At 57.9% G+C, this 23,863-nt stretch overlaps 1 protein-coding gene across 3 annotated transcripts in view; it reads left to right on the plus strand.

Moving 5' to 3' along the window:
* The window catches only part of AP3B2 (adaptor related protein complex 3 subunit beta 2), a 64,479-nt gene extending 48,206 nt beyond the window's left edge, over positions 1 to 16,273 (plus strand). Inside the window, exons 20-27 of one of the 3 annotated variants that reach the window (XM_029910793.1) lie at positions 503 to 677; positions 943 to 1,018; positions 5,160 to 5,266; positions 6,125 to 6,356; positions 7,312 to 7,396; positions 8,309 to 8,406; positions 15,128 to 15,266; positions 15,908 to 16,273. In XM_029910793.1, the coding sequence (XP_029766653.1) occupies positions 503 to 677; positions 943 to 1,018; positions 5,160 to 5,266; positions 6,125 to 6,356; positions 7,312 to 7,396; positions 8,309 to 8,406; positions 15,128 to 15,266; positions 15,908 to 16,058 (1,063 nt within the window). In that variant the 3' untranslated portion in view covers positions 16,059 to 16,273. Of the gene's footprint in view, positions 1 to 493; positions 678 to 942; positions 1,019 to 5,159; positions 5,267 to 6,124; positions 6,357 to 7,311; positions 7,397 to 8,308; positions 8,407 to 15,127; positions 15,267 to 15,907 lie in introns of those variants that run through there. The other 2 variants (XM_026648210.1, XM_024213775.2) reach the window with 2 other exon arrangements.
* Positions 16,274 to 23,863: the final 7,590 nt, after the last annotated feature.

A 23,863-nucleotide genomic window follows, 5' to 3' on the forward strand; every position in this document is an offset into this window, starting at 1 on the left:
ACAGCCCATCCCACCATGTATGTTTCTCATGCCTTTAACACCCAGCACCTTTGCCCGTGCCCCCTCCTTTCGCTGACATCGGCCGGGGTGCCAGGCAGAGATCCCAGGCTGAAAGGCTGGGCCCAGCTGCTCCAGTGCCAGCAGGGGGACATGCAGGAGTGTTGGTGGGGGGGATGTCAGTCACTCAGCCAGCAGGGGACAGCGCAGGAGTGCTGGTGATGGGGTGGGTAGGGAGGGTGTCAGCCACCCAGGGTGTGTCACAGCTTGGGGTGACATCACCCCAACATCGGCACAATGTGATTATCCCACCAGATAAATCTGCCGGAGAGGGTGAGTCTAGCTCAGACGCATGGTCCCCAGCCATGGCTCTTATCCAATGATATCAAAGTATCTAAATTAGCCACTGGTAGCAGGTGCCTCCTGATAGTCATGGGGCCCAAGGGGCGTGCGAGGTGTCGGTGGTGCCCTGTGCCTGACCCTCTCCTTCCCCCAGCGACCCCAGCGAGGAGGAGGAGGAGCAGGGGAAGAAGAAGAAGAAGCCGCAGCATGAAGGGAAAGGGGGTTCCGAGACCTCATGGGAGGAGGGCAGCATCTCGGAGAGCAGCTCGTCCGAGTCAGACTCAGGCTCCGAGGCAGAGGAATCCCAGTCAGAGCCGGAGAGCAAGAGGAGAACCACGGTGAGGGGACGGGCTGGGCGGCCAGGGAGGGGCTCGCTGCCGCTGAGCCCTGGCACCACCCACTTGCCCTGCAGAGAGGTGGGCCGGGGTTCCCATCCCCCCATGCACGGGCCTGGGACTCAGCTCCTGCCCCTCTCTGAGTATCCTGCACCCAGGGCTCCCCGTGCCAGTGCTGGGCTGGGCCTCGCTGGGCCCTGTGCTCCTTTCCAAGCTCCCCTGCCCCCATCTGACAGTCATATTGCCCCAGTTCTGTCCTCTCTTGCAGCATCCCAGCAGCAAACCCGCCCCAAAGGCCTCCAGGAAAGGGACCAAGGAGATCTCCTTGCTGGACCTGGATGACTGTGAGTCTCGCTGCCCTACAGCTCATCCCCATGGCTTATCCCCACTGCACTATGGGCTGGGGCGGGGCAGAGGAGAGAGGCAGGGAGACTTCTCTTGACACCTTCCCTCCATCTCCCCATCTCTTCCCTGGTTTACTACCATTTCTCCTCCTCCCTGTTTGGATCTGTAGCTTCCCTGCCTGCCTGCTGCCTGGCTCTCATGGGAGTCAGTGATGGTGTTTGTCCGATGGGGGCCCCCTGAAAAGCTCAATTCTGGGGGCCCTACCTGGAACTGGGAGGAAGATGGGGACAGTGGGGGACACAGGCGGTAGCTCCCCCCAGAGCCTGTCCTATCCCCACCTCCCCCTGTGCCTGGCTCCTGCTCCCAGCTCGGGGCTCTGCTGTCCAGGAGGCCCTGCTACTCAGGTCTGGCTCCACCTCTGTGTCCTCCCTGTGCAACCCTGCCTGCTCCTGGGCTGTAGCATCCCTGCACTGACCCACCTCTGAGCACCCCTCGCCAAGGCCTGGGACTAGGGTGACCAGATGTCCTGATTTTATAGGGACAGTCCCAATATTTGGGCCTTTTTCTTATATGGGCCCCTATTACCTCCCACCCCCGTCCCGAGGGTTTCACACTTGCTATCTGGTCACCCTACCTGGGACTGGCACATGGCAGCTTGGAGGATGCTCTGCAGGGGAGGGAAAGGGGCCACCTGGCACTGCCTGCGGGGGAGTACAGGGACCGGAGCCACTGGCAAGGGCCTTCCGTCTGGCCCGCCAGGCATCAACTGTTCCCCCCTGCTCCCCACTGGGGTTTCTGCTGCTACGCAGCTCCGGCTGACCCCAGGCAGAGTTGGAGCTGGGCAGCGGGGCCATCCTTATAGCTGAGCCACCAGCGGGGAACCAGGGGGAGCATCTGATGCCCAGTGAGCCGAATAGAAGGCCCTTGTGGGCCAAATGTGGCTTTCAGGGGGCCCTCTGGGACTGCAAGGGGGCAGGTGCCTAATGCCACCACGGCAGTGGGTTAGTCTGTTCTCACCCACATGCTGAGTGTAACACCAGGGCCCCAGTGGTGCCTCGCTCACATCCTGCACTGCTGTGTTGTGGGCTCAGCATCCTGTGTTCAGCCTGATGCGTGGCCCTGGCGTGCGTAATGTGGCATCACAAGTTAAAACCATTCTCTGGGCCAAGCAGCGCATGGCCCAGGTGCTAGGAAATCCTGCTTCCGCAGCTGAGCCTGCAGGGCAGCCAGGGCCAGCGCCTGGGGAGAGGGGCGTGCAGCAAAGACACAGGGACTCTCCTTGGGACAGACTTTGAGGATGGGAGCGGTGTCACGCTCAGTGTGTGCACAGGACCCCAGGTGTCCCTTATGGCCCGAGAGCCCTATAAGAGCAGGTGTCCTGGGAAATGTGGCTTCTCGGGAAAGGAGTGAGCAGGGGATGAGACGACCCTCTTCAGGAGCAGTCTGAGCTCAGTGTGGGGAAGGTGGGGGCTGAGACAAGACTCTGAGGGATGCCCAAGAGGCTCTGGAGCGGCTTGGCTCTTTTGGGGGGGTCCTGTGTTTGGTGACAGAGCGAGCCTCAGGGGAGGAGATCAGAAGGGACTTGGCCCAATGAGCACAACCAGATTTTGTAGCAGCATAGTCTAGTGGTTAGAGAGGGACAGGGAGCCATGACTCCTGGGTTCCAATTTCTGCCTATCCTTATTACTTACAGTGCAACCATAGGCAAATTCCTCTGTCTGTTTCTCCATTTGTTGTAGTAGTAGTAGTAGTAATAATAATAATAACCCTTAATCCTAATACAGCACTTTCCATCCATAGATCTCAAAGCACTTCAGAGAGGAGGGCAGTATCGTTATCCCCTTTTACAGATGGGGAAACTGAGGCACAGGTCAGGGAAGTGACTTCCCAAGGTCGCCCAGCAGAACAGTGACTGAGCTGGGAATAGACCTCAGCTCTCCTGAGTCCACTGCGAGATGTAACTAATGCCTCCTTGGCCCTGGCATAATCATAATTGCCTGCAAAGCACTCTGGGACCCTTGCATGCTCTAAAGGGGCAGCACCTTTGTCATTGCACAGGGAGGGAGTGCTTATGCATGTAGTTCTGATATTGCTCCCACTGGGCTCATGAGCTGCCTGCTGATTGGTTCTTCATAGCTGTGTGATCTGTCCATGGTGCTGAGGGAGCCTTGACATTACCTTTATTATGTGGCTGCAGATGCTGGGAGCATGTTCTTCCTCTGGTGCCTAGGCCTTGCCCAACCCGCTGCATGGGGGGGGAGGGGGGGGATTTCAACCTGGTGTCCCTTGTTCCCACCCTCCTTTCTCTCAGCGTCTGAGTGGGCACCTGGGATCCAGGCAGGAGAGAAATTTCCCTCATGGGAATTCACCCTCCAGGACCATGGAAAACCGTTCTTTAGTTAAGGAGAAAAGAGCCACGTTCTAAGATGAGTGAGCTCATCCCACATAAATAGCACAAGAGTCTACCCCTGGCCCCATAATTGTGCTGTGTGGTGCTGGCCCACATAGGTCAGGTTGGGTTTGTCCCAGGATGTCCAGGGTGATGGAGAGCGGCCTGTGGAAAGTCTGACTAATAAGTTAAGACTCTGACATTGCAGATCTACAGGCCAGGGGCCACCTTTTGGTTCTGTGTTTGTGCAGCGCCTAGCACTTCCAGGCTACAGAAGTACAACTAAATAACAGTAATTCTGATCTATGAAAAATGTTGGCACAAATAATTTTTGGTTTGGATTTAATCTAAATTGATCAAAAATGGAACATTTTTTTTTGTGTTTTGATTGCTGAGAATTGACATTTCTGTGTAAAAACAAAAAAAAATTGGTTGTCAGAAACTGACAAATTAATTTGTTTAGCGTTTATGACAAAAACCCTACAGTTTTTGATGGAAATGGATTTTTTGTGTGTGAAAATGTCTGGTTTTGTCACCAAAGATAAAGCTATTTTCTGTCAAAAAAATTATTTCAGTGAAAAGTTTTCAGCCAGTTCGAATTAACGATCCCCTGCTCCTCTCTGGCCAGGAATCTCAAAGCACTTTACAAATACTAATGAATCCTTCTCCAATCCCCCAGGGAGGCTTACAGGATAGGCCTGGGTTCTAGTCCTGGTTCTACACTGCTTTGCTCGGTAACCTTGGACAAGTCTCTTCTCTCTCTGCCTCAGTTTTCCCATCTGTAAAATGGGGGTGATGCTACTGACCACCTTTGTTAAGTGCTTGGCTGAAAAGTGCCCCATTGAGCTGATGAGAAACTGAGGAAAATGTGATTTGCCCACGGTCACCAGCAGAGCTGGGAATAGAGCCCAGGTCTTTTGGTTCCCCTGCTAGAGCTTTACCCACACAGCCACCCTCGCTCTCAATGGGGTGGTGAATTGGGTCTCCGCCCTCTCTGTGTCCCCATCACAAAACCACTCTCCGTGCTGGCCTCTAACTAACTGCCTCCCTTGTTGTTGGGCAAGGGAGCGGGGCGGAGGAGTGAGCACACCCTGGAGATGGAGCTGCCCTCTCAGCCCTAGTGCCCCATCCAGGGCAGGGCTGGGTGGCACAGCGGGCGCTAGCCTTGCCACCTACTGTGCTGTGGCTGCTGGGCTGGGCCTGGCATCTTTCAGCACCATCAGAGGTAGCTTAGAGCAAAACCAAAGGCCCTGGGCAGCGGCAGAGCGAGCAGCGCCCCTGGGGCTGGGCTTGGGCCCTGGATGAGACCTGCCCGAGGAGGCACCACACTCAGCTCTGTTCTGCGGTTGGTTGTCAGTTTCATAGTCTGTATTCAGGGCAGTGCCCCACCCCCATGCCCAGCGGTTCCCAGGCTCCCTGCTACTTCCTGCAGTCTCATCAAGTGACTGCCAGCCCACCTGGGCTGCTAACAGGGGCAGCAGAGGGCTCTGCTGGGCGTTCCTGGGTATCCCACTTTCCAAGCCACTGGGGGTGGGGTCGTGTCCCCCCCCCAGGCTCTGGGCGATACCTGCACAAACCCCGCCACTCCCAACACTGACAGGAGAACAAACCCCAGGTGTCAGGAGACTCGTAACCGGTGACACCCTCCCTGTCCCTGCTTGTCTGGTCCTGCCAGACTGGGCTGGGCTTTCGACAGTCCTGGCTACCACCTGTTCTTAACCCTTTGTTCCCCACTTGTCTCTGCCTCACAGTCACCCCCGCTCCACCCCAGCCAGCCTCCTCCCCCGCTATTGTCTCCACCAGCCTGGTGACTGACCTGGAGGGACTCACACTGACCAACGCCTCGTTGACTCCTACTGTGAGTGACCCTGGTTCTTCATGCTGGGACGGCGGCCTTGCCGCTGGATCCCTCCTTCCAGAGCGCTGCGTAAGGAGGCCTAGAAAGCCACGGTGAGGCCTCCCCTGCGCTGCACTCTGCCGGGGGATCCCCCACTGTCCCCCCTCTTGAGGAGGACTGGGAGTTAGTGATGGGGCAGCAGGTAGGCCCTGGGGTTCCTTCGGGAGAACAAGGCCACCCCAAGAGCATAGGCGCAGGCCCTTCCTAGCCACCGGCCCTGCACCCCTGCCGCCCAGAGTCCTGGCTGCCTGCCCTGCTGCTTCCAGGGGGCTCCGCTGCCAGCCCCGGCTCCCGCTCGGCTACCAGCCCCGCGCCTGGGAGCTCCGCTGCCAGCCCGGGGTCCCGCTCGGCCCCCGGTCCCCAGGGCTCTGCTGCTGGCCCCAGTGTCCCGGCCTCCAGCCCCATGCCCAGGGCTCCGCACCCACCCCTAGCTGTGGCCCTAGCCTCTGCCGCCATAGCCCTGTCTGCATCCCCTCCTCCCAGAGCCACGGCCCTGCTCCTGGCCCCAGCTCTAGGGGGCAGTAAGGGGTGTGGACAGGGGTAAGAGGGGTGCAGCTCAGCACCCCCACTCCAAAAACTGTCCCAACGCCACGGCTCAAAAGGGGGAAGGACTCGCAAGCCTGGCCCAGTCACCCAGAGTCCTGCTCCCCCAGCCCAGGGCCTCAGGCATCTGCAGGTAGCAGTGGAGGTGGGATCAGCTCCTGAAGTGATTTCTTCGCTTCCCCTGCCTTGGAGCATAGGGATCGGCTCATCGCTGCTCCCCAGCCTGCGACTCACCCCTGGCGTGTGTCAACGGCCTTTCTCCCTCCCTCTGCCCAGATGCTCAGCCCCGTGTTCAGCACCGTGAAGACCTACGAGCTGCTGCACCGCATGGCGGGCGAGGGGCTCTCGGTAGAGTACTACTTCAACCGGCAGCCCTTCCCCCCTGACCCCCACATGGTGGGCGTGCAGATCCAGTTCTCCAACAACACAGAGTCGGAGGTGAAGAACCTGCGGGTCAGCGAGCCCAAGCTGGTGTCTGGGATGCGAATCCAGGAGTTCCAGGAGATTGGTAAAGCCGGCTGGCCTTGGGCTGGGATGACGGGGCTCCCAAAGGCAGGCTCGCTCTCCCAGGGCTGCAGCCAGGGCTGCTCATGCAGCGAGTCGGTGGCGAAGCCTGATGCTGCCCACTCAGTGAGGCTCCCTGGCGTGATGCACATTCTGGGCTTTGCAGGATGCTGGCTTCACGCTGACCAGCAGGAGCCCAGGCGGTCGGCCCCTCCCACTGCCAGGGCCAGGCTGCGAGCCCCTCAGCTGGGCTGTTGCCACCAAATGCTCTGTGTTGGGTGGGGTGGGGGCAGCTGCTCAGTTGTGGACCAAAATCGGGGGGTAGGGCAGAGAAGATGCCCCATGAAGCTGGCTGGCTGAGACATGATCTGGGCCCCTCTGCCTACATGTGCTGCAGCTGCGATCTCCTAGGAGCCATTCGGGGGGCACTAGAATGGGGCCCTAATTGTCACCCAGGCACACTATATTTGGGGGTAAGTTCGGGGGCAGCGGTGTCTTTACCTGCACCCCAGTTTGCCATGGGATGGGGGATGGATCCTCACCTCACTGGCACTGGCCTCTCCCAGGCTGATGGCCCCACCTGGGAGGTCCCAGCAGGAAGCCCCCATCAGCCGTGCCGGCCTGGGCACCTCTAGGTGACGGAACCCTCCCCCAAAGTGAGCAGTGTTCCTCCCCCGGGGCCCTGTGGGCAGAGTCACAGGCTGAGGGCTGCATATGCATCCTCAGGACACACACACAGACCCCACACCCCTGTAGGCTTCATGGAAGGACCTGGCCTGAGGTGTATGTGCAGCAGGGAGCTGGCTAAGGCCATTGCAGTTCATGCATCACAGGCTGAGATTCCCCTAGGCTGCCTTCCGGAGCCCAAGGGGATTCCATGACTGTGTGCATTGCCAGCCTGGCCCAGCCCAGGTGGAGACAGCTATGTCTGCAGTCACAAGCTGTCCCTGTTCTTACAGAGTCCTTAGCGCCTGGCGACACCGCCAACGTAATCATGGGCATCGACTTCTGCGACTCCACCCAGGCGGCCAACTTCCAGCTGTGGTGAGTTCCCCTCCCTGCCCCCCACGGGCACAGGCAGGAGTTACCCCTCTTAGCAAGGCTCCAGGACCCTCGTCAGCGCTCGGCTGGGCTGGTGTACGTCCCTTCCACAGGAGGTCGGATTCTTGGCCCCAGATCCGGCCCACCAGAAACATCACCTTGGGACCCCAGGGCAGGGCTGTGCCCCATTCATCTCAGTGGGGTGGTAACTGTGGAGCCTAGTGGAGCTCTAATGCCAAGCGTTCAGGTGTTACCAGCGCAGGGTGGCTTTGATCCCCGTGTGAGTCCACAGCGGAACCGTTCCAGCCCAAGTGCAGCTGCTTTGATCAGAGAGGGGGCTCACAAATGGGCCCTACAGGATGGGGAAGCAGAGAAGGATTCTTGTTCCTGGCCCCCTCAGTCAGTGACTCCCACACCACCACGGATTCGCCCCATGACGCAGCTTGGGAGCCCCCCCCCCCCGAAGGGAACTAAGGCAGGACCTGCCTTCTCTTAGGCAGCAGTGGGCACGTAGCCCACCGTCCGGCACTGAGCTGTTGGGCTGCCCCACTGCCTGACATGGCAGAGCGTGTGCTTAGAAACAGGGTGTCTAGTCGGGCACGGATGAGCTCCTTCCTCCCTGCTGTCCAGAGAGCATCAAGGGCTGGGTGGTAACAAGCTGCTGCATTGGCTGCTGAGTGCTGGTGGGATCTGCTTCTGACCCTCCCCCTGTGCCTCAGTTTCCCCACCCCTATAGTGGGGCAGTGGCACCTTCTCCCTTTGCACCGGGCTTTGGAACGCTTTCAGAGGGGTGGCTGCCACTGCTGGTGAGCTGGGCCTGCCATGCAGGGCAGAGCATGGTGGGGATTGACACTTGCCCTCAACTCCCGGGGTCAACCAGGCTGGGTCCTTCTCACTGTGGCATGTTTCCTCCAGCACCCACTCGCGTCAGTTCTACGTCTCCATCCAGCCGCCGGTGGGAGAGCTCATGGCCCCAGTGTTCATGAGTGAGAACGAGTTCAAGAAGGAGCAAGGTGAGTGCTGAGCGAGCATGCTGATTACCCCTAGAGCGTCTGCAAAGCTCACCCTGCCGTGGGCACCCAGCCTCCCTCCCTGCCCTGCCCAGCCCAAGCAGGGAGGTCTCCAGAGTCCAGCATCCCTGGCACTCGGAGCAGGGTGAAAGACCTCGTGACCCCTTCCCTCCTCACCTGGCCAATGACAGGTCCAGGCCTCTGTATGTGACCCTGCCCATGGCCCCACCCCTTTCTGCCCCTTCCCCAGGGCCCCACCCCTGTTCCACCCAGGGTCCCCCACATTCCACCTCTCCACTGCGGCCCCAAGTCTGGAGAAGCTCTGTCCCCCCACCACAGCCCCAGGCCACAGTAGGGAGTGAGCGCTCCCCCAGCCCTGAGGCTGCAGCAGGTAGTGAGAGCTCCTCCAGTCCCGGGGCTGCAGCGAGGCTTCCCCTGCTGCCCCCCAGTTTCTGCTGGGGAGCGGGGTCAGAGGTGCAGGGGGCTTCCCCCGCTGCTGTACCCAGTGTGAATGCCAAGTAGTGGGGGCGGGGGCAGGCAGGAGTTTCCCCCGACTGGCCGCTGGGGAGCGGGATCAAGAGGCGCAGGGGTTTCCCCCATGGCCCCACCTGCCCGGCCCTGCTGCCCAGGAGCAGGGTCATGGCGCAGGGGCTTTCCCCACCTGCCCAGGGCTCCAGGGCCCCCCAATTAGCCAGGGCCCCTGGGCACGGGCCCCATAGGCCCAGTGGCTAATCCGCCACTGCCTGGTAGCACCTCTCAGTTGATGCTTGTGTGACTTCTAGCTCCCCCACCCCCAGCAACTTAGCCCAGGTGGGGCTCCCTGCACTGCACTCTGCGGGGCTGTGCCAGCGGCTGATGTTAACACCGATTTTATTCCCCTCTGCGTCCTTGCTTTCCTTAGCACAGCTGTTAAGGACGGGTGCGGGTAAGTCGCAGCTCCAGGAGCGACTCCCAGAGGAGGAGACGCTGCTGCCCCCTTACCTCCCCCACTCCCTCTACCAGCCGTAGCATTAGCTCTGCTGCCAGCCCCATAGTGAGTCCATGGCTGTGAGCTGCTCTCTAGATGAGCAAGCTAGCACTGTTTTAGCCCCCTCCCCAGCCTAGGGCCTGGCCTTGGAGATTGGGGCGGGGTGGGGGAGGATGTGACGCAGCACCACGAGAGGGCTCAGGAGGAGACGGGTTCCCAGGGCCCAATGGCGCTCCCCCAGCAGTAAGGAGCATCAGGCAGAATCCAGAAGGCCTCATCGAGCAGGTCACGGTGTGGGCCCGCCATATTGGGGGTCCCTTCTCCGGGGGGCTGTCTGGGATCAGACAACATGCTCCCAGCATGCAATGGGCCACCCTGGTATGAGCAGAGGGTGACCGAGCCAAGCCGAGCATTGCATGCTGGGACGTGTCTCTGCGGGTGCAGGGCTCCTGAGGCAGTGTCAGTGCATGCTGGTGCTGTCGGCTCCACAGGCTGCTCTGCCGCATCAGACCAGGGCAGCTGCAGCCTGAATTGCAGTATCCAGGTTAAGCGTGGGGTTGCAGCTCCTCGGGGGGCTACGGGCGGGTGCCCTTGGCCAGCTCCTCTCCCACCCCCATCTCCCTCTGCTCAGTGCACATGCCAGGCTGCTCAGGTCACCTCCCCCCACCCTGCCGTTCTCACCATGTGTCACCCCCTCCTCCACCCTGGCTCTACACTAGGGTTACCATATCTGAACTTTCAAAAAAGAGGACACTCCATTGGGGAGTAGCCCCACCCCCTAGCCACTCCCTCCCACTTCCCACCCCCTGACAGCCCCCCCAGAACCCCCGACCCATCTAACCCCCCCTGCTCCCTGTCCCTGACTGTCCCAACCCCTCTCCACACCCCTGCCCCCCTGACAGCCCCCCCCCAACCCCCCCCCCCTCCCCCCCCCCCCCCCCCCCGCTCCCTGTCTGCCCCCCTTCTCCAACTCCCCAGGCCCCTTACCGTGCTGCTTGGCTTAGAGCAGGTGTCTGGCTCCGCGCCCCAAGGAGCGCCCCGCCCGGCCCGAGCGCTGCCGAGAGGTGTGCTGAGGCTGTGGAGGAGGGGGGAAGCGGGGGAGGGGCTCTGGACGCCGCTGCCAGCCCCGCCGCCCTGTTCCCTCACAGGCGCACAGCCCCGCCCCCCAGCGCTGCCGGACGGCATGCTAAGGCTGCAGGGGATGGGGGGAGCCGGGAAGGGGCTTTGGCTGCCGAGGCCCCAATGCGAGCAGCGCTCTGCTGCCCTGTCAGCTGCTTTTCAGTCGATAATCCAGGATATTTTTAGAAATCCCCCCCGGACGACTATTTAAAGAGCGAAAAGCCAGACATGTCCGGGGAAACCCGGACGTATGGTAGCCCTATCTACACTCACTGCCCCTCCTCCTCTAGGTGTGCCCAGCCACTGCTCTGGCGCCTCCCCTCCCTCCACAGGGCTCGCATCTTCCTCCCGCGCTGGCCTAGGATAGCTCCATGTTAATGTGCAGCCTGCCCCCACTCCCTGCCCTGCCTGGTCTGGACCCTGGGTGCTGGCCCGTCTCCCCACCTCACTGTCCCTCGTGGTTCTGGACTCTCCTGGTGACTCCCCTGGGTCCGTATGGGAGTGGCTGTGTGTGTGGTCACGGCTTGCCCTCTGGGCTGAGCCTATTGGAGTCAGTCCTCTAGGCCGAGGCCTGGCTCTTGGTGCTCAGGTGCCAGGTTCAGTCCCCAATCCTGGTATGGGTATGTAAATGGCTGGGAAAGCAGACATGCTCAGATGCCACCGAGACACTGCCCTGGTAGCATTCCCAATTCCCATCATCTGCCCCCCGAGCCTGCACTGGGGATGCTCCCAGCCACACTCTGCAGCCCCCCAAGGTTCAGAGGAGCAGCCAGCATCCGGCACGAATGTTTGACCAGCCGCCCTCCTGCATTGCAGCTTTCGGAGCTGCACTCAGGCGCTGGGTCCCTGGTGTCCCAGTGCGGGCTGCCTGGCAGCATCCTTAGCCTAAACACAAGTCCTCAGCACTGTGAGCTGGCCACACCAGGCCGTGACTGTGGCTAGGTCTACACTACCTGCCTGAATCGGCGGGTAGAAATCGACCTCTCGGGGATCGAATTATCACGTCTCGTCAGGACGCAACAATCGATCCCCGAATCGACGCTCTTACTCCACCAGCGGAGGTGGGAGTAAGCGCCGTCGACGGGAAGCCCCGGAGGTCGATTTTGCCACCGTCCTTACAGCGGGGTAAGTCGGCTGCGATACGTTGAATTCAGCTACGCTATTCGCGTAGCTGAATTTGCGTATCTTAAATCGACCCCCCCCCCCCGTAGTGAAGACGTAGCCTGTGGCATGCACCTGCGCCTATTCTGAGTGCCGTAACATGCCTCGGGCCCAACCATCCCCAGAGCCCAGCTCAGAGAGGGTGGGGAAGGTGGAGGATTTCTCCCCAAAGTGGCCTCGAGGGCTACTCCTGTCTAATGGCTCACCTGGCAACAGGTTACAGATCAGCTCTGAGTGCTCGCTGAGACGGGCCCAGGCTGGGGATGGGGGAAGCTCTGCGGTCAGATTTGAACCTCCTGAGGCTGCAGAATCTGCCTGGCAGTCCCAGGAACCCATCTGGCTGGCCAGGACCCCCCAGCTCCTGCCTGACTGGCTGCATTACAGCAGCCATGCTCAGGTCCCAGCCAGATCCTGAGAGCTGCAGGCGAGGGAAGCTCAGGTGACTATTCCACAATCCCCAGACTGGGGATGGGAAAGGTTTGGTGGCAGAGGGATCTTCCCTCCCCTACTGCACCCAGTTAGGCACCATGCTCTAGCAGCAGGGAGCTCCCGGGGAGGCAGATGAAGGGGAACCCATGACACGAAAGGGTTAAATTCCAATAGGTGTTTCTTGGCGCCCTCTGTTGGTGGCAGGTGGTAGAGCCACAACCTCTCATACCTGTGCTGCCATTATGGTGCGCCACTGCTCTGCACCATCAGTGCAATGTCAGGACCCCCAATCAACATGAAGCTTTACATGCCCTGCACCCAGGGCACCCAGGGTGGTCTGTCTGCAAATTGCAGGAGGGGCTTGGCCATCCCCCCTAATCCCACCTGCCAGGGTCCCACACTGGAAGCCAGCATTCCTCAGGTTTCCATACCAGCATGGCAACAGGGAGGCTGCTGGCATGTGCATTCCCAGGGCTCTTTCTGCTTGGTAAAGGGAGAGACCCTTTGCTGAAGCATGGCCCTGCCAGCTGGATCATGGGGTGGAGGGTGGGGTGATCCAAACTGGGTCGTGGGCAGAGCTCCAGAGCGGCTGGTGTTGGGGGTACAAGGGTGCAGAGAGAAGAGTGGGGAGCTAGAGGAGATTCATTTCATTGGTGCTGAGGTTCTGGGCGGGCCGCAACTCAGAGAGCCGTGGTAGGACATAGAGGGGTTTCCGTCCTCCATGTATAGTCCTCACCCTGTGCCAGTGGACCTCCCACTGCAGCTGCATCTATGGGTATGTGTGCCCAGGCCCAGTGCAGCCTCTACCAGAGCTGAGTCTCACGGTTCCTGAGAGGTTTCAGAGTAGCAGCCGTGTTAGTCTGTATCCGCAAAAAGAACAGGAGTACTTGTGGCACCTTAGAGACTAACAAATTTATTAGAGCATAAGCTTTCGTGGGCTACAACCCACTTCTTTGGATGCATATTGAGTGAAACATATATTGAGGAGATATATATACACACATACAGAGAGCATGAACAGGTGGGAGTTGTCTTACCAACTCTGAGAGGCCAATTAAGTAAGAGAAAAAAAACTTTTGAAGTGATAATCAAGATAGCCAAGTACAGACAGTTTGATAAGAAGCAAGTGTGAGAATACTTACAAGGGGAGATAGATTCAATGTTTGTAATGGCTCAGCCATTCCCAATCCCTATTTAACCCCGGTTCCTGAGGTCATTGCTGGAGGCAGCTTTACAGCAATGCCCCCTAATGATCAATTCCCCACCAGCCTTGGCACTGCAAGCATCACCCCTTCGGGCCTGCCCCAGTCCAGCAGGCTGGAGCTGGACTCCCCTGGCCTGTTTGGCAGCTCCTGCCTGGGGCTGGCTGCCTGCACTGTTCTACTGGCCCACTAGGCTTGTTAGCCCCTCGCATTTCCACCCCCTCACTGGGAAGGGGTTTGCCTCTCTCCAAAGGCAGGACTTGCTGGGTGATGTCAGAATCCTAGTTGTATGCAATGGAAAAGGCCTGCTGCTCTGTCCAGCCCCTCTTCTGGGGCCAGTGCCGGATTGGTCCCTAGCATTAGCGCTGGACTAGGTGAAACGAGCGAGGGGGCTCCTGCCAGTTCCCTTAGGCTGCCACATTTGTCTCCCTAGGGCAAGTCCAGCCTCATGTCACCCCATTGTGCCAGCTGGGCCCCGCCTGTCCTGTCAGGAAGCCCCCTCAGTAGCTGGCTGTAGCTGAGCTCAAGATATTTAACTACTTCTAGCTTTTTCTCCTGAACCAAATGGGTTTGTGGCCAATAGTGCCACGGCTGGCTCTGCTGCCGGCAGGCTAAGGTCAGACCTCCTGCAGGGGCTAAGCCAAGCACTGCGGGGCCGGGGCAGAACTCCCGTCCTGCTGGACAGCAGTGAGCAGCTGGCTCAGTGTGCTGGGGGGGTTGCTTTCCTCGTGAGGAGCTGCTGGTGGCTATTGCAGGAGGCTGGACAAGAAGGGCCCATGGTACAATGCTGCTCACTTGGAATGGGAGCGTTTCACAGCCACCCCGGACGGGGTTCAGCTTTCTGACTTCATTCAATAACAGGTTGAGGCCAGCCAGTGCAGGAGGCCCAGCCCAATGTCAGAACCAGCATGGGTTGGGCATGGGGAGCTGGTCTGCCCTGGGGAGAGTGTGACCACCCCCCAGCCAGTGCATGAAGTACTCCTGGGCTCACCGCCACTCCTTCTCAGCCATTGGGCCCTGGGGGGGGTTTCAGGCCTTTTAGGACCCCAGGGCTTGGGGTGAATTGGGAGGAGCCCCCAAGGGACTATCTCGCCCCACCCCTGTGAACAGGCACTCTGCAGCCCTCCTGGCTCTTGTCCCATTGATGTAATGCATAGGAATAGGGTAGTGTCCCTTTAAATAGTTTGTGGGCCTTCTAGTGGTACTCACTGTGTTGTGTGTTAGAAACCAGCTGGAGCAGCAGGGTGTGCCCTTAGGTCTGGCACATGTATAGTTAGCACACACTATTCCTGGGCCTCTGATGTTTGACGTAAGCAGCAAGGCACAACAGGAGCTTGTTACAGTGCCACTAGAACCAGCCCATTGGCCCTGCCCAGCACTACTCTGCAGGCTTGGAGAGCCTGACACTGACCCAGACAGCTACCCCCACCTGACTCCGAGCCAGGTCATCGCCTGAACCACTAGCCATGTTCTTGCAGGAGAATCTATTGGGGTAGTGCTGGCCCAGGCAGAAGGAGCTCACCTGGGTCCTCAGATGCTGGGCGGAGCTGGTGTCTGGAAGAGTCCTGCGTGGACTGGTCCCTGGCACCGGTTTGTTCCTCCCCCCCACCCCGCATGGTTTTCGTCCTTGTTGCCAAAGGCCCAGCCCTACCTCTGCTAGCCGCTGCAGGGAGGGTCCTCGGGCAGCTCAGCCCTGCCATTCAAATCAGGGAAGGTGCTTTGTCTCAGGGGGCTGGATGCAGCCCTGTCCACGTCCATCCTTTAAACCGGATTAGCCGCACGGATAGCTCCACCCAACCCTGTGCAGAACTGCCCCAGGCTGACCCCCCTCCAATCCCCTTTCCAGGCAAGCTGACAGGAATGAGTGAGATCACGGAGAAGCTGACGCTGCCGGACAAATGCCAGAGTGACCACACGATCGTCCAGCGAGTGACGGCGGCCGCCAACGTCAGCCGCGTGCCCTGCGGAGTGGACAATGAGTACAGGTGGGGGGGACCCCGATCTACACACACAATTCCCAACTGCTGGAGCTGAAAGGAGCAGCCGGCCATCCCTTGGGGGAGACAGCACCGCACCGAGGAGCTGTGGGTTACAGAGGGGCTGTGGCCAGAGCCCCTGTTGCCCCATTGGGAAACAGGCAGGCACTGGCTGAGGCGGGTCCATGTTCTACTCAGTGCCTTGCATTCACCCGCTCTGGGACCTGCCGGTGCCGCTCTGGGACCTGCCGGCTCCTGGTGCCTTTGGCTGCCAGTTCCTGGGCTAGATTAGTACCAGGGGACACTGTTGTAAAGTGGATGTGACACTGGCATGCTGCTTATGGCAGTCTCTTGCCCGGACAGGGGCTCCAGGCTGTGACCCAGCTCTCCTGTGGTTTGCAAGGCAGCTCTGTGGTCGGCAGGTCTGGCCACACCAGGTGGTGAATGGAGCAGTCATTAGCGGGAAGTCTCTGCCCCAACTGTGCCCCTTCCGGTGCTACGCAGGCACAAGGGATGGCTAGAGGCCCAGTGCTGAGGCACAGGCTGTCTGCCTCAGGGCCACCTCTCCCAGCACTGGGCTGCAGCCCTGGGGATGAGCTGGGTGTTGCCCTAGGACAGCGCCTTCATGCCCCCTCCTTTCCCACGCGCAGGTTCGCTGCCAAGACGGTGACCAGCGGGAGCCTCGTCCTCATCACCTTGGAGCGGAAGGAAGGAGCCAGGGCCCACCTAACTGTCAACAGTGAGAAGATGGTGATTGGCACCATGCTGGTGCAGGACGTTAGCCAGGCCTTGGCACAGTGACCAGGAGGCTGCTGCTGCTCCTCCCCATCCCCCCGCAGCCTCTGAACAGCACCCTGCCCATCCCCCCACCAAGATTCCCCCCTCCCCACTTTCTGTTGTCCACATCTCAGCCCCCTCTCCATTGGCTGGCAGCAGTGATAGACAGACCTGCTCCTCCCACCCCTTTCCAAGGCTTGGGAACTGGGACAGGGTGCTCCCTGCTGTCCTTACCCCCCTTCTCCCCCCACCCCCACCCCCGGCGCACAGCCACTGTCCTGGCGGTTTTTGCTCCCCCCGAGACCTGGCTGCGTCCCTGAGGAGCAGGGGGTGAGGGAGAGGAGCAGATGAAGGCTGCTGAGCTCGGGGGTGGGTACCGGGGCAGCAGCCAATGAAGGGCAAGCCCTGCTGGCGCCCTGGCAGTGTGGCCTTGGGCTCCGTGCCGTGAAGTCACTCCGTGCCGGTCTCGCTGTAGCTCTATTTATTATGACCAGGAACCTCAATACAATCCCTTGGAAACTGTCCCACTGCCCAGCTCTGCCTTGTGTGTGGAATTACTCCTCCAGCCCCCGGTGGGTCTGCCCAGGTGCCCGTCCCACTCAAGCCTGGCAGCCTCTCCCGTCCCAGCTGGGGCTGGCAGCCGGCCCTGCAATGCAGGCCCCAGTCTAAGCCTTGCTATGGGAGCGGGTGGGGGCCTTAGGGTCCCGATCTGTGAGATCCAGTGTCTGGGGCCCGGCTGGCAAACACCCTGGAGGAGAGACGCCATGGAAATACCATGCTGCTTGGAGTGAGCCTAGCACAGGAGGGGAGGGAAGGTCCAGAGAGCCCCTCTGCTGCCTCCCCTGGGCTCACAGAGGATAGGAAGGGGGCAGCCAGCCCCAGATCAATGCTCCCCACAGGTGATGCCGCTTTGGAGCAGTATTAGCCCTTCTGCCAGGAGGAGATGAAGAGTCCGCAGCCCTCCCTGTGCATAGGGAAGGGTTCTCTGCGCTTTCTGCTCTGAAGAGCCCTGTCCCGGCCTTGGCCCAGCCCTGCCCCCCCCCGCCCCCGCCAGTGCAGCCGTCAGGCCTGCAGAGTGGGGCCCTGGGAGGGAGGGGCAGGAATACAATGGGGAAGTGAGGCCTTGGCACTGCAGAGCTCAGGATGGGGGGGATGGGTAGAGCCCTTGTGTTTGCTAGCCCCCCTCACTGACATAGCCACTTAACTTGCCAGCCATACACCGAGGGAACCTCCCCCCACACTGCAGCTGCCTCTGGGGAGCAGGCTAGTAGCCTCTTAGCACCGCGCTGTGACCCTACGTGGGAGCTCCGCACAGAGAGCAGGGAATCCCCATTAACAGCAGGCTGCAGCAAGGGCCCCGTTCTTCACCAGGGAGCAGTCCCCCGCTGCAGGGATCTCCATGGGGCCAAATGAAGGGCCCAGCTCAACTAAACTCCAGCTCACCCTGCCCAGGTCCCGCTCAGCCAGCCTGGCCTCAGTCCCTCCTGGCACTCTGGGGCAGCTTGTGGGCCACTCCCTCTGGAGGCCACTCAATGGCGTGATGCCTGTTGCCCAGCTGCAGCCAAGGGGCGAGGCCAATCATCCTGCGGGTGGAGCAGGAGGACATCCCCCTGGAGGGGGAAGATTTGTGGATCTGCTGCTAGTCTTCTTCAGCACCACGTACGGGAGTATGGTGGTGCAGTGCAGGGGGGGCTGGGCAGTCAGCACCCGTGGTGAGGTGCCAGCCAACTTGGGCCCAGCTCAGCACCTTGAACCAACCCTGCCCCATGAAGCTGGGGGGAGCCTGGGCCCTTTCTTAGGGGCTCTCAAGTGTGGGCACCAGGCTGGCATGGGCTTACAGTGCCCCCAGCACATTCCCAGGAGGTTGGCAGTGGGACAGGGGATCTTTCACCTCAGCTCAGTGCTGAGTGTCCACATCACAGGCTTCCCCACTGTCCTGGGCCTTCCCTGGCTGGCTCAGGAGAAAGGCCAAGAACTGACGCTCTGGCACTGGGCTGAGGTGCACTGCAGGAAGGGATGCCCTGCTGGGCTGCAGCCAAGGGCATCCTTCTCCACAGCAGCCTGTGGCCACCTCCATGATAGTACTGCCACTGCCCAGATGCAGAAACCGGCCACCCCTTGCCACCAACAAACATTGGCACAGACCAGTCAGGTGCCAGCTCCTGGCCCTGGCCCAGGCTCTCTGCCCATCTCACACTTGGGGACGGGCTGGCTGTGGGAGCTGTGCCCATGGGAGAAAGCTCCTGCTTCCCTCACTGCCTGGCAGGCCAGGTGGCCCCTGTGGTGACTTGGCCTTTGGCCATGACACCAACCTGTGGGCTGGCCTTGGGCCCTGAGGGCGAAGCAAGGCCCAAGCCCATTAGCACCCAGACTAACATGTGCTGAGACTCTGAACTTAGCTACAGCCCTCACTGTGTTATAACAACAACCGCATTTAGCTCTTCCCACTGAGGGAATGCAAGTCCTTTACAAAGATGGGGAAACTGAGGCACAGATGGGCTGGGACTCACCCATGGTCACACAGCCCAGTTCCCTGCTCTAACCACTAGACCAGGGATAGGCAACCTATGGCATGCGTGCCAAAGGCAGCACACAAGCTGATTTTCAGTGGCACTCACACTGCCCGGTCCTGGCCACCGGTCCGGGGGGCTCTGCATTTTAATTTAATTTTAAATGAAACTTCTTAAACATTTTTAAAACCTTCTTTACTTTACATACAACAATAGTGCCTCTCCCCCAGTACCTGCAGCTGTTCTCCGGGACGCTGTGTCTGTGGGCCCTGGGGCTGATGCCCTCATTTCTTCCAGGGGACGGTTTGGCTGGGCATAGGCAGGTTTCTTTGGTGCACCCTGCGGCCTTTGGGTAACGGCCAGTGCGCCTGTTGCTCCTCTCCCCACCCCTCGTGGTTTCATGGCGCAGCAGCCCTGCTGGGTGGGAGGACTGGCCTGGGCTGGGGGAACATGGGGTGTAGTGTTCAGTCACCCCGGGGTGGTACTGTGAAACAGTCGGTCGGCTTGAAGGACCCGGAGGGTCTCCCAGCCACAGCTGATGTCTGTGCCGGGAACGTGACCCGCTGCAGCGCAGCAACGTTCCTCCTCATCAGACCAAGGCCTGTGCTACACAGCTCCCTGCCCTCCACAGGCGAAAACTGGCATCTGGACACTGCCCAGAGCTGCAGCTGCCAGGAAGGATTATTAGCCCTGCTTCACAGATGGGAAATTGAGGCACAGAGAGATTGTGACTTTCACAAGCTCACACAGGCAGCAAGTCTGAAGCAGAGCAGGGCACTGATCCCAGGTGGCCCAAGCCCCAGGCGGGTGCCAAACCACCAGACACCACACAAGTCTTTTTCCCCAAGGAAGAGCTGTTGTAGGCACCCTGGGGAATGGAGTCATACTACAGGGGGATGAGCATGGCTATTTCCCTGAGGCACAGGGCTGGCACCCAGTGGAGTGTGCACAATTTCAGGTAGCTCAGTGTTGGCCAGGTGCAAACACGGGACAGGTTTAATACGGTTTCCTTGCAGAAACCAGGCAGCCTTCAGCACTTTCTTACACTAGTATCCGTTAGCTGCAGATCTGGGGGCCTCGAATTCAGTGCTATGCTGTCCTTTGCCCTTTTGAGTTCATTTATCATCTGTCTAGAGAGGAAGGATGGGCCAGTGGGTAGGGTGCTAACCTAGGACTTGGGAGCCCCAGGGCCAAGTCTCTGCTCCCCACACACTTCCTGTGTGGCCTTGGGTAAGTTAGTCTCCCTAGGCCCCGGTGTAATGGGAATACTAGCACGGCCCTGCCTCAGCGGGACGTTGGCAGGAGTGCAGGCAGAGCGCCAGAGATCAATAGTGCTTAGAAGGGTTTTCTTATTACTTTTAACAGATAAATAGCTAGGACTTTACCTTAGAAACCTCAAGCCCGTCCCTGGTTTTGCTGGAGGGCATCCAGGGGCTGTGTCTTGGAGTCCTTTCGCTCCTAAACGGAAAGTAAGGTGTGTTAACGCCTTAACAAAGAGACCCATTCTCCCACACATTGCCAAGACATTGGCGTTAAATAGGTATTAAAGCTACTGCAAAGCGGGTGGACTCCAATCCTCCTGATGGTGGGCAAGTGCCCCATGGCACCATTTCTCGTGTAATCCTGCACAATATGATACTATGGGGAGATTATTGGGTGGAGGATGTACTATGGGTGGGGGAGCCTGAAAATACAGTGGTCTTCTAAGGGCTGGTCTGCCCACAAACATGTACCATAATAAAAGTCTTGTCTACACCCTACCTTAATTAAACTGGTTTAATTAAACCACTGCACACTCCGGTATGGATGATCTGATTTAAGAGGGGCTAGCTTTGGTTTAGCTTACACCTGTTCTTAATCAACATGCATCCGACGAAGTGGGCATTCACCCACAAAAGCTTCTGCTCCAATACATCTGTTAGTCTTAAGGGTGCCACAGGACTCTCTGTTGCTTTTTACAGATCCAGACTAACACGGCTTCCCCTCTGATACTTGACACCTGTTCTTAATCAACTGAGGCTAATCCAAGATAAATCTGGTTAAATTGAAATACAAGCATCCACACAACCTTTTGCACTGGTTTACCTAAATCATCTTAAAAGCCCACCTGACGTGAAACTAGGGCATCTCTGTCTGTAGACACATCCTCAGCCAGTTTTATCTCACACCTTTTGTTATTTGGGGGCAGGTCCCTGGGTGGACTAGATACCTATTTAGGACTAAGAGTGGCCTATTTCAATTGGTATATAAAAAAGAAAGATTAAAGTCAAATAGGACAGTCTTCATCCAAAATAAGGGTGTCCACACAGAGAGACTTTCACTGAAACAACAAAAAATGTGAAATAAAACGGATTTAGTTACTTCACTTCCAGTGGGGGTGTAGCCCAGCCCTAGTTATCTCCCTGCAAGTGTACGTATAATCAGGCCCTAAGTGTGCCTGGCAATTAACTAGCAGGAGAGAAAAGAGAGCCTCACTGTCTCTGTGGCCGGCATCCCAACAGACTCAGGCCAGCAGAGAATGCTGCATGCTAAAGCTAAAGGATGCAAAACACCCTCCATGCATGCGCCGAAGTACTTGATACAAAGCGTGGGTGGGTGGCTTAGCGCTGAACTTGATATCCTTGAAAAAGCCAGCAATGGAAAATTCCTGGAGAAGAGAGGACAGAATGGCAGCTCACTCTGTGACTCCAACAGGGAAGGGATGCTGCTAGTAGGAGAGATCATCTCTTAAAGGAAGCTGGAGCGAAGACCCCTGGATCCTGGGGCCACAAGTGGGTCATGGAATGGCTGGAGGGATTGAGAGTGTATGAGCCCCACCAAGATCTTAGGCCAGAGCCGCAAGGAATTAATGGTGTTAACGGGACTTTATTCCTGAGGGCACCTCACGTGCACTTCTTCGTCCTGCAGAACAAATACCAAGAAAGCACAGTGCTTTGGAACCTGCCCCTTTGCTCCGTAGCCTCAAACAGCAGAATTCAGGGGAGGCTTTAATGAGCACAGGCCAACAGTCTGTTACTGTTACATGCTCTGTGGGATAAACCAGTAACATGTGGGGTTTGCCTTTCAAGGAACTCAGCACCCAGGTAGGCTCCCAAATAAGGGGCAGATCTCCCATGTGCTCAGCTCCCAGTGTGACACCAATGGTCTGATTTTCAAAATTGTTCACCACACAAAGTGCTCTTTGAAAGGCCAGCCCCTTATTTTGGTCCTCAGATAGATGCCGAGCTTTCCTCTGTCACTGATTGTCTTGTCTAATCTCAGAGGACGTCTGACTTAATTCTGAGGTAGCTGCTCCACATAAGCTATGTTTTCTTATCTGGGCTCTGTATTTATTACCCTCTGGATTTTGAGCAGGCTGGTCTAATACGCTTTGGATTGTCTGCTCTGTACCAACAATTGGCAGGTGTTAAGTCTAAGAGGCAGCTGTCTACAACCTGGCTAAGACAGGGATAGAATTATGATGGAATAGAGAGAGAGATTGTCCAAAAGAGAGAGAAATCCTAGCTTGGAATAATTCAGTAATGTCCCCAACTCCCCTGAAGAGTTATCTAGGAAAGAAAATGAAACAAACCAAAATGGACAAGGTCTTTGACAACTTTTTTTTCTGAAAGCTGACAAAATGCTGGAATACCTGCAGTTCAGGAAGAATAATCTTTCAAGCTGTTTGATGGTTTGTAATTTTGTTTAAAGTTTTTTAAAAAAAAGTTTAAAAGAAAAATGAGCGGTGTGAGCTGGAAGATCATGATAATAATCATGTTTTCCATCCCGCTAGTCAATTCCACAGCGCACACAACACAACAGTTTAGGACAGGAAGTGAAGAAGAATCCCACATTCCAACTGAAACTGCAGAGGGAATTTTAGGAAAGAGGAATGTGAATTAGGCTAAAACATCACTGTCTCCCAAGATCTATAATGACTACACCTCAGTCTCAGCCTCACTTTTTTGTCAATTCCAAAGTATAGTTCTTTCCAATGCATACTGCCCCCTAGCCTCACCCTGGAGCATTAGCACAGTACTGACACAGAGGAAACAGCGCCACCTATTGAATCAGCTACTCAATTTCTAACAGAACCTGAGTTTTCTCATCCAAGACCTGACCTAATCTGCTCTGGCTTCTCTTGTAAAATGCCCCGAGCTCTGAGCAGGCACAGCCCAGGGGAACACAGCTGCTGGGCCCATCTCCTTCTCTCACATGATGGGGGGTAGGGCTCTGTGCTCTGCAGTGATCTATTAGCGTCCTCTGGGTGATCTAGCAGGCAAGGTGGGGAAAGAGCAGCTTGGGATCTGCCCAGAAAGGATTAGCTCAGGGGAAAGGCTCCAGAATGAATGAGGTCCAAAAGCTGCACCGTGACCATGGCTTCCATGGTTCTATGATCATCTCCTCTCCTGTGGAAGATATAGCTGCAGGATAGGCTGACAGAAGCCCCTTTGCACTGTGACTGCCCCTGTGCATTTAAAAATGTGACTGTTGCCCCTTTGGCCCAAGCCCTTTGCCAGTATTTGGGGGCTGCAGGTTTGTTTCCGTTAGGAGGAGAAACTGATGCCACACGTCAGGTCTATTCTTTGGTGCAAGCCTGGCAATGAGGGCTGGCCACACAGTCCTGTTTCCCTAACGTGTAGGAACAAACAACTACAGGCAGCATGCTGGCTCAGAATCCCCCACGTCTGCCACTGCAGCGCACTCTGTGCCCAAGAAGGCCTGGCCCCCTGCTTCCTCTCCACCTTTGTCTTCACTGCATACTTAAGGCTCTGACCCAGGTTTTAGCCCAACCCCCTGCCATCCACACACAAACCCCCTTTAACCTGAGTTTATGCGTGTTTTGAGCCTCGGCTGGCTTGCAGGTTAGATCCCAGGTTTCACTTTAGCGCCACAGTGTGGGTGCAGCTGAAGCCTGGGTAATGGAGCTCATTGTGACAGACCTCCAATGCATTCCCACAATTCCCCAGAGGCTGGGGGTGTGAGTACACCCAGGAGCACGCTTTGGGGAGATGCCCCAAAAACCACCAACTGGCAAGAGCATCTCCAAGAGGCTGGAGGAGGAGAGGAGCATGCAGACAGCAGTTCACCACATTCTACAGGCCATTACCCTCTGACCCCACTGAGGGGTACCAAAAGAAACTGCACCATCTGCTCAAGAAAATCCCTGAAGAAGCACAGGAACAAATCTACATAGACACACCCCTACAGCCCCAACTAGGGTATTCTATCTGCTACCCAAGATCCATAAACCTGGGAATCCTGGATGCCCCATCATCTCAGGCATTGGCATCCTCACAGCAGGATTGTCTGGCTATGTGGACTCTCTCCTCAGGCCCT

Source organism: Terrapene carolina, unplaced genomic scaffold (assembly GCF_002925995.2).
Source record: "Terrapene carolina triunguis isolate 2854851 unplaced genomic scaffold, T_m_triunguis-2.0 Scaffold67, whole genome shotgun sequence".
NCBI classification, from domain to species: Eukaryota; Metazoa; Chordata; order Testudines; family Emydidae; genus Terrapene; species Terrapene triunguis.